Source organism: Oncorhynchus mykiss, chromosome Y, assembly GCF_013265735.2.
Source record: "Oncorhynchus mykiss isolate Arlee chromosome Y, USDA_OmykA_1.1, whole genome shotgun sequence".
NCBI classification, from domain to species: Eukaryota; Metazoa; Chordata; class Actinopteri; order Salmoniformes; family Salmonidae; genus Oncorhynchus; species Oncorhynchus mykiss.
In genome coordinates, this window is record NC_048593.1 from 39,862,552 (window position 1) to 39,872,712 (window position 10,161).

The 10,161-nt window shown below is 49.0% G+C and overlaps 1 protein-coding gene across 1 annotated transcript in view; it reads left to right on the forward strand.

The window, feature by feature from the left end:
- The first annotated feature begins 259 nt into the window (after window positions 1-259).
- The window catches only part of stard13a (StAR-related lipid transfer (START) domain containing 13a), a 124,165-nt gene continuing 114,263 nt past the window's right edge, over window positions 260-10,161 (forward strand). The window contains 2 exon segments of the mRNA XM_036967467.1: window positions 260-287; window positions 7,221-7,361. Coding sequence (XP_036823362.1) covers window positions 7,245-7,361 — 117 coding nt within the window. The 5' untranslated portion in view covers window positions 260-287; window positions 7,221-7,244.

Below are 10,161 nucleotides of genomic sequence, written 5' to 3' on the forward strand. Positions count from 1 at the left end.
TCTCTCGGGCGATGAGGATGAGGGTGGCGATGATGTGGAGGAGGAAGAGGAGGAAGAGAAGGATGAAGAGATCCCTGAACTGCCGCAGTATAAGGAGTTCCTAGTCAGCCGTCGCCGTAGAAACGTGAGCAGGAACAGGAAGAGGCAGAGGAAAGGACAGGAACTCCCGCCCACTGGCTCTCTGATTGACCTGGGCTCCACCAATAAGACCAGGTTAAAGGCCAAGGAGGAAGAAGATGAGGAGAGGAGGAGGGGAGGAGGAGGAAGAAGAGGCTGAAAGGAAACGGGTGAGAAAATCAGTACTATTCTATATTCACCACTAGAGGGCGGCATTATTACATTTCTCTCACTGAAATAACTGCCTTTATACGATTGTGTGTGTGTGTGTGTGTGTGTGTGTGTAGTGTGTGGTGTGTGGTGTATGTGTGGTGTGTGTGTGTGTGTGTTTGGTTTGGCCGCCATTCTCGAATTCCGGTCATTTTTCTCTGGTCAGCCCTGGCATCCCAGCTCCCAGCATGCAATGTGCCAGCAGGCGTCCTGTGAGTGTGAGCGTGCTCCTAACCACATTCTCACACCTGTCAGCGAGGTCCGGCGGGGCTCCTGGCAGGTTCTCCTAACGTTCCACTGGCAGGTTCTCCTAACGTTCCACTGGCAGGTTCTCCTAACGTTCCACTGGCAGGTTCTCCTAACGTTCCACAGGCAGGTTCTCCTATCGTTCCACTGGCAGGTCTCCTAGATCTGTTCCCCTCTGGCACAGTGTTGTTTAGTGCTGGCTTGTCATGAAAGGATGTTGTGTGTGTGTGTGTTGTGTGTGTGTGTGGTATGTGTAGTGTGTGTGGTGTGTGGTGTGTGTGGTGTATTGTGGTGTGTGGTGTGTGTGTGGTGTATTTGTGGTGTATGTGTGGTGTGTGTGTGTGTGTGTGTGTGTGGTGTGGGTGTGTGGTGTATTTGTGGTGTATTTGTGGTGTATTTGTGGTGTGTGGTGTGTGTGTGGTGTGTGGTGTGTGTGTGGTGATTTGTGGTGTGTGGTGTGGTGTGTGTGGTGTGTGTGTGTGGTGTGTGTGTGGTGTATTTGTGGTGTGTGGTGTATGTGTGGTGTGTGTGGTGTGTGGTGTATTTGTGGTGTGTGGTGTGTGTGGTGTGTGTGGTGTATTTGTGGTGTGTGGTGTGTGTGGTGTGTGTGGTGTATTTGGGGTGGTGGGTGTATGTGTGGTGTATGTGTGTGTGTGGTGTTATGTTGGTGTGTGGTGTGTGGTGTGTGTGGTGTGTGGTGTGGTGTGTGGGTGTGGTGTATGTGTGGTGTGTGTGTGTGTGTGTGGTATGTGTGGTGTATGTGTGGTGTGTGTGTGGTGTGTTGTGTTTGGTTTGGCCGGCATACTCGAATTCCGCTCATTTTTCTCTGGTCAGCCTGGCATTCCCAGCTCCCAGCATGCAATGTGCAGCAGGCGTTCTTTGAGTGTGAGTGTGCTCCTGACCACATTCTCACACCTGTCATCGAGGTCCGGCCGGGGCTCCTGGCACGTTCTCCTAACGTTCCACTGGCAGGTTCTCCTAACGTTCCACTGGCAGGCTCTCCTAACGTTCCACTGGCAGGTTCTCCTAACGTTCCACTGGCAGGTTCTCCTAACGTTCCACTGGCAGGTTCTCCTAACGTTCCACTGGCAGGTTCTCCTAACGTTCCACTGGCAGAATATCCTAACGTTCCACTTGCACATTTTCCTAAATCTGTTCTCCTCTGCACAGTGTTGTTTAGTGCTGGCTCGTCATGAAAGACGTTTTGTGTGTGTGTGGTGTGTAGTGTGTGAGGTGTGTGTGTGGTGTGTTGTGTGTGTGTGTAGTGTGGTGTGTAGTGTGTGTGGTGTATTTGTGGTGTGTGGTGTATGTGCGGTGTGTGGTGTGTGTGTGTGTGGTGTGTGTGTGGTGTGTGTGTGTGGTGGTGTGGTGTATGTGTGGTGTGGTGTGGTGTATGTGTGGTGTGTGTGTGTGGTGTGTGGTGTATGTGTGGTGTGTGTGTATGTGTGTGTGTGTGTGTGGTGTGTGTGTGGTGTGTGGTGTATGTGTGGTGTGGTATGTGTGGTGTGGTGTGTGGTGTGTGTGTGTGTGTGGTGTATTTGTGGTGTGTGTGTGGTGTATGTGTGGTGTGTGTGTGTGGTGTGTGGTGTATGTGTGGTGTGTGTATGTGTGGTGGTGTGTGGTGTGTGTGTGGTGTATGTGTGGTGTGTGTGTGTGGTGTGTGGTGTATGTGTGGTGTGTGTGTATGTGTGGGTGTGTGTGGGTGTGTGTGGTGTGTGGTGTATGTGTGGTGTGTGTATGTGTGGTGTGTGGTGTGTGGTGTGTGGTGTGTGTGTGGTGTATTTGTGGTGTGTGGTGTATGTGTGGTGTATGTGTGGTGTGTGGTGTGTGGTGTGTGTGTGTGGTGTGTGGTGTGTGGTGTATGTGTGGTGTGTGTGGTGTGTGTGGTGTGTGGGGTGTGTGTGGTGTGTGGTGTGTGTGTGTGGTGTGTGTGTGGGTGGGTGTGTGGTGTTGTGTGTGGTGTGTGGTGTATGTGTGGTGTGTGGTGTGTGTGGTGGTGTGTGTGGTGTATTGTGGTGTGTGGGTGTGGTGTATGTGTGGTGTATGTGTGTGTGTGTGTTTGTGTTGTGTGTGTGTGGTGTGGTGTGTGTGTGTGTGTGTGTGTGTGTGTGTGTGTGTGGTGTGTGTGGGTGGTGTGTGTGTGGGTGGTGTGTGTATGTGTGTGTGTATGGGTGTGTGGTGGTGTGTGGTGTGGGTGTGGTGTGTGTGTGTGTGTTGTGTGTGTGTGTGTGTGGTGTGTGGTGGGTGTGTGTGGTGGTGTGTGTGTGTGGTGTGTGGTGTGTGGTGTGTGTGTTGGGTGTATGTGTGGTGTATGTGGTGTGTGTGTGTGGTGTGTGTGGTGTGTGTTGGTGTGGTGGTGTGGTGTGTGTGGTGTGTGTGTGGTGGTGTGTGTGTTGTGGTGTGTATGTGTGGTGTATTGTGGTGTGTGTGTGTGTGGTGTGGTGTGTGTGTGTGTGTGTGTTGGTGTGTGGTGTGGTGTGTATGTGTGGTGTATGGTGGTGTGTGTGTGTGTGTGTGTGGTGTGTGTGTGTGTGTTTGTGTGGTGTGTGTGTGTGGTGGGTGTGTGTGTGTGGTGTGGTGTGTGTGTGTGGTGTGGTTGTGTGTGTTATGTGGTGTGTGTGGGTGTGTGGTGTGTGTGGGGTGTGGTGGTGGTGTGTGTGTGGGGTGGTATTGGTGTGTGTGGTGTGTGTGTGTGTGTGTGTGTGGTGTGTGTGTGTGGTGTGTATGTGTGGTGTATTGTGGTGTGTGTGTGTGTGTGTGTGGTGTGTGTGTGTGTGTGTGTGTGGTTGTGTGTGGTGGTGTGTGTGTGGTGTGTGTGTGTGTGTGGTGTGTGGTGTGTGGTCTTTATATTTGGATAAGTGTATGATTTTCTTCTGTATAGTAATAGTATATATATATTCTGTATAGTAATAGTGTTCTGAGTGCCTTGCACCCTATTCTATATATATAGTGCACTACTTTAGACCAGATGCCTATGGCACCCTATCCCTATATTGTGCACAACTTTAGACCAAGGCCTATGGCACCCTATTCCCTATATAGTGCACTACTTTTGACCAAGACCCATAGACTCTAGTCTAAAGTAGTGCACTATATAGGGAATAGGGTCTCAATAGTGCTCTGGGCCGTTAAAAGACTACTGCACTACAGGGTTCCATATCAGATGCAGACAGGGTTTTAAAGTCAGTGATTGACAGAGTGAAGAGGAAAACTGTTTGTGTCTGGACGTCTCTGTGTGTGGGGCCATCGACACCATTCGTTCCTATGTGAAGGACCCAGTAGTGGGTTGAAGACAAATGACGTCAGTTAATAAGATGAGGTCTCATGAAGTCATAGGATGGTGTTTGAGCTACTCCAGGAAGTGACGTTGCAGTCTAGCTCAGTGCTGCCCCCTCTAATTGTAGGCCGACCGGGGTACTGCAGGCTGGCGTTAGCAACTAAATGATCCTCATAACTTCTTCTGTGTGTGATTTTAAAATAATCAGTTCAAGGGAACATACATCTTGTGTATTAGAAGTAATTATTGGTATCAAGATTGAACACAAAGATTGCCATTTTTTCCATTCACTATAATGGTAGATCCTGTTTTCTGCAAAACAATGCCTGCAGTACCTCGATCGGCCAGGAAACTTCCATTCATTGAGAGGGAGAGGTCGTTCTCCCCTGGAGCAGAGCCAGAGCCCAACATTCTTAGGATGTCTGTTACTCTGTTATGGTTATCCATGTCTGTCAGAATGACTAGTCAGGGTGGAATCAGTTAGTAACTAGTAGTAGTCCGTAAAGAAGAGTTAGTAAATAAGACTGGTTAGTAGTACATAAGACTGGTTAATGGTAAATAAGACTGGTTAGTAGTAAATAAGACTGGTTAGTAGTAAATAAGGACTGGTTAATAGTAAATAAGACTGGTTAGTAGTAATTAGACTGGTTAGTAGTAAATAAGACTGGTTAGTAGTAAATAAGACTGGTTAATAGTAAATAAGACTGGTTAGTAGTAAATTAGACTGGTTAGTAGTAAATAAGACTGGTTAGTAGTAAATAAGAACGGGTTAATAGTAAATAAGACTGGTTAGTAGTAAATAAGACTGGTTAGTAGTAAATTAGACTGGTTAGTAGTAAATAAGACTGGTTAGTAGAAAAATAGACTGGTTAGTAGTAAATAAGACTGGTTAGTAGTAAATAAGACTGGTTAGTAGTAAATTAGACTGGTTAGTAGTAAATTAACTGGTTAGTAGTAAATAAGACTGGTTAGTAGTAAATTAGACTTGTTAGTAGTACATAAGACTGGTTAGTAGTAAATAAGACTGGTTAGTAGTAAATTAACTGGTTAGTAGTAAATAAGACTGGTTAGTAGTAAATTAGACTGGTTAGTAGTAAATAAGACTGGTTAGTAGTAAATAAGACTGGTTAGTAGTAATTAGACTGGTTACACCAGAGGTGTGTGTGTGTGTGTCCCCCTCCCATCCCTCCCTCCCTCCCTCCCTCCCTCCCTCCCTCCCATGTTCCCTCCTCCATCAACCTTTAGGGCTGAGGGGACACCTACTGAATGAGAGGATTGTGGGAGGGTATTTGAGGGAGTGTAGAGGGACAGAGAGTCAGAGAGAGATCTAACTCCAACATGGTTACCCTTTAAATCTAGCCATCGCTGCCACTAACAGGGATGTGAAGATTGGTTTTGAAAACTTAACTTCAATTCCCCAGCCCTTTCTCTCTCTCTCTCTCTCTCTCCAGGCCCTGATTGGTCACCTGACTGAGTGAGGTACTTGTTCACTGGTCGGTCCTCCAGGAAATGAACGTTGAAAGTTTCTTTGTTTCAACCCCAGAGTTCTTAGGGGCAGATAGCAGCACATCGGGTCTCTTTGAGGAGCTGGTTTACGTGTGCAATCGCACACACACACACACACACGCACGCATGCACACACACACACACACGCACACGCACACACACCAACAAGTACCCCACATTCCCAAGCCCCTACTACTCTGATCGTGTCGACCATTTGTGAAATATCTTCCTTTATGATTTGGCGGGCAAGCCATTTCTGTGAGCCTGCGACCCCAGATCTCCAGATTCCTACAGAGACACAGCGGACCGACTCTGTACCGTGGATGCTATTTATAACCTGCTGGGGAAGAGAGGAGGAGGTGAGGGGGGGGGGGGGGGGGGGGGGGGGGGGGGGGGTGGGGGGTGAGGAGGGAGAGGACAGAGGGAGAAGTAGAAAGAGGGGGGGGAGAAGAGGGAGGGGAGCAGACGTGGAGTAGGGGAATTTCAAATTTGGCTATGAATGGCAACACACACACACACACACACTTCTACTCACTCACAGTGCATCTCTTTCATAGTTATGAAATGTTAATGTCTCCCTCAACCTCAGTTTATCAACAGATGACTGGGCTCTGAAAGCATCAGTGGTGTTTCAACTGTAGTTTATCCACAGAGGAATGGGCTCTAGCCTCTTCTACCAGCCTCCTCTACCAGTCTCTTCTACCAGCCTCCTCTACCAGCCTCCTCCTCCAGCATCCTCTACCAGCATCCTCCACCAGCCTCTTCTACCAGCCTCCTCTACCAACCTCCTCTACCAGTCTCCTCTACCAGCCTCTTCTACCAGTCTCCTCTACCAGTCTCCTCTACCAGCCTCTTCCACCAGCCTCCTCTACCAGTCTCCTCTACCAGTCTCCTCTACCAGCCTCCTCTACCAGTCTCCTCTACCAGCCTCCTCTACCAGTCTCCTCTACCAGTCTCCTCTACCAGCCTCCTCTACCAGTCTCCTCTACCAGTCTCCTCTACCAGCCTCCTCTACCAGTCTCCTCTACCAGCCTCCTCTACCAGTCTCCTCTACCAGTCTCCTCTACCAGCCTCCTCTACCAGCTCCTCTACCAGTCTCCTCTACCAGCCTCCTCTACCAGTCTCTTCCTCAGCATCCTCTACCAGCATCCTCCACCAGCCTCTTCTACCAACCTCCTCTACCAGCCTCCTCTACCAGTCTCCTCTACCAGCCTCCTCTACCAGTCTCCTATACCAGCCTCCTCTACCAGCCTCCTCTACCAGCCTCCTCTACCAGTCTCCTCTACCAGCCTCTTCTACCAGCCTCCTCTACCAGTCTCTTCTACCAGCCTCTTCTACCAGCCTCCTCTACCAGTCTCCTCTACCAGACTCCTCTACCAGTCTCCTCTACCAGTCTCCTCTACCAGCCTCTTCTACCAGTCTCCTCTACCAGTCTCCTCTACCAGCCTCCTCTACCCAGTCTCCTCTACCAGCCTCCTCTACCAGTCTCCTCTACCAAGTCTCCTCTACCAGCCTCTTCTACCAGTCTCCTCTACCAGCCTCCTCTACCAGTCTCCTCTACCAGACTCTTCTACCAGCCTCTTCTACCAGCCTCCTCTACCAGCCTCCTCCTCCAGCCTCTTCTACCAACCTCCTCTACCAACCTCCTCTACCAGCCTCCTCTGTTTGCATTATGTATGGCCCACTCCGTGTTTGTGTGCCAGGCTTTTTTGGGGCTTAATCTGGTCACATTATAACGTGTGTGTGTGTGTGTGTGTGTGTGTGTGTGTGTGTGTGTGTGTGTGTGTGTGTGTGTGTGTGTGTGTCTCTCTCTCTCTCTCTCTCTCTCTCTCTGTCGTTGTCTCTGTCGGTGTCTCTGTCCCAGGCACGGTCCCCGTGGTGTGATTCTATGAGTCAGCTGATGAGGAAGTTGGATCAGCTCAATCTGGACATACAGGAAGCACTCAGTGCTGCTAGCTCCTCCCACTCTGACAACGACCAACCAGAAACACAACAACCAGAACTGGTAAGTCCGATAGAACACAGACAGTCTGATAGAACACATACAGTCTGATAGAACACAGACATACAGTCTGATAGAACACAGACAGTCTGATAGAACACAGACATACAGTCTGATAGAACACAGACAGTCTGATAGAACATAGACAGTCTGATAGAACACAGACAGTCTGATAGAACACAGACATACAGTCTGATAGAACACAGACAGTCTGATAGAACACAGACATACAGTCTGATAGACCACAGACAGTCTGATAGAACACAGACATACAGTCACACACACACACACACACACACACACACACACACACACACACACACACACACACACACACACACATCTTCCTCAGCCAGCATGTTGCCATGCGTGCAGACAACTATTCTGCCTCAGTTTAATCTATGGTTGAATTAATTAACAGTAATTGTTTGGATGCAACCCAAACCTGTTGTTTTCCATCATTAAATGTTTGTATAAATCTGTCTGTGTGTGGTGGGTGTGGGGGGTGGGGTATGCAGTGTGTGTGTTTTGGTCTGCCTTCATCTGGCTTCCAGGCGGAAACTCAGCATTAATCCCTTAACGAGGGGAACTCGTAACTTCAACCAATCTGGCAACACAGTAGAGTACAGTTCCAACCCAACTAACCAGCTAACCAACCTGCTAACCCAACTAACCAACCAACCAGCTAACCAACAAGCTAACCAACAAATCAGCTATCCAGCGAACCAACCAACCAACCAACCAGCTAATCAACCAAACAGCTAACCAACCAACCAGCTAACCAACCAACCAACCAGCTAACCAACCAACCAGCCAGCTAACCAGGTAACCAACCAACAAACTAGCTAACCAACCAACCAGCTAATCAACCAACCAGCTATCCAGCTAACCAACCAACCAGCAATCCAGCTAACCAACCAACCAACCAACCAGCTAACCAGCCAACTAACCAACCAACCAGCTAACCAGCCAACTAACCAACCAACCAGCTAACCAACCAGCTAACAAACCAGCTAACCAACCAGCTAACCAACCGTCCATATGTAACGGATGTGAAATGGCCAGTTAGTTAGCGGTGGTGCGCGCTAAATAGCATTTCAATCGGTGACGTCACTTGCTCTGAGACCTTGAAGTAGTGGTTCCCCTTTGCCCTGCAAGGGCCGTGGCTTTTGTGGAGCGATGGGTAACAACGCTTCGAGGGTAGCTGATGTCGATGTGTGCAGAGGGTCCCTGGTTCGAGCCCAGGTAGGGGCGAGGAGAGGGACGGAAGCTGTTACACAAACAACCAACTAACCAACAGCAACAATCTTCAGGATTCCCTAAATGTTTGAAACAATCTTTATATTGTGCCAATCTGGCAACCCAGCACACCAGCAGCAATGCAAATCAAGAATCCTCAGCATTTTAGGTTCTCCTCCATCAAATACATATGTTTCTGAGGACCGACCTGGCAACCTACCTGGCAGTAAATAAAGGTGAAAAATACTGAACTACATGCTTGACTTGGCTGTTGGCAGGTTAGCTTTACTTAACTTAACCAAACAATCACATTTGATTTGTTTAGCACTTTATACAAATGCATTTGTCATATCGTGCTTAGTCCACAGCAACCCAGGCCTAAATCCCTTATAGAGTTTACAGAGGCAATATGAAGGAAATAAACACAGACTGATAGACCTCATATCCAAAACTTCTTCATCTCAGAGAATCACACCGACAGTCCTCTCTGTTGTCCCTGACCTACCGTGTACCCTCCACACAAAGGACAGTCCTCTCTGTGACCCCTGACCTACCGTGTACCCTCCACACAAAGGACAGTCCTCTCTGTGACCCCTGACCTACCGTGTACCCTCCACACGAAGGACAGTCCTCACTGTGACCCCTGACCTACCGTGTACCCGCCACACGAAGGACAGTCCTCTCTATGACCCCTGACCTACCGTGTACCCTCCACACAAAGGACAGTCCTCTCTGTGACCCTTGACCTACCGTGTACCCTCCACACAAAGGACAGTCCTTTCTGTTGTCCCTGACCTACCGTGTACCCTCCACACAAAGGACAGTCCTCTCTGTGACCCCTGACCTACCGTGTACCATCCACACAAAGGACAGTCCTCTCTGTGACCCCTGACCTACCGTGTACCCTCCACACGAAGGACAGTCCTCTCTGTAACCCCTGACCTACCGTGTACCCTCCACACTAAGGACAGTCCTCTCTGTGACCCCTGACCTACCCTCCACACAAAGGACAGTCCTATCAGCTGTTAATACAGAGATATATTACAATACTTAACATCAATCAGCCTTTTATTTGTCTGTCCATTCCTCCCCTCCCCTCCCCTCGCCTCCCCTCCCCTCCCCTCCCCATATGATCTGTCCATTCCTCTCTTCTCCTCTCTCTTTGGTCTGTCCATTCTTCCCCTCTCCTCCCCTCCCCTCCCCTCTCTCTATGGTCTGTCCATTCCTTCCTCTCCCCTCTCTCTATGGTCTTCACTAACCATTCTCTCTCTCTCTCTCTCTCTCTCCCTTTCTTCATGATCTGCCCATTCATCTCCTCCTCTCCTCCCCCTTCATAATGAAATTAACAAGAGTCCTGCCCCTGTGTTCTTCCATAACGAGAAGAGTTTTTTCAAAAGCCAGGCTTTTCCCAGAGCTGGGTTTTCCACTCCCGGAATCTAATCAGGGTTCTAATGAAGAGTTATGGTGAAGGTTTTCATGAAGGACTGAAGTGGGAGGCTCTCTGTTTCTGTCTATTTTTCTTTGTGTGTGTGTGTGTGTGTGTGTGTGTGTGTGTGTGTGTGTG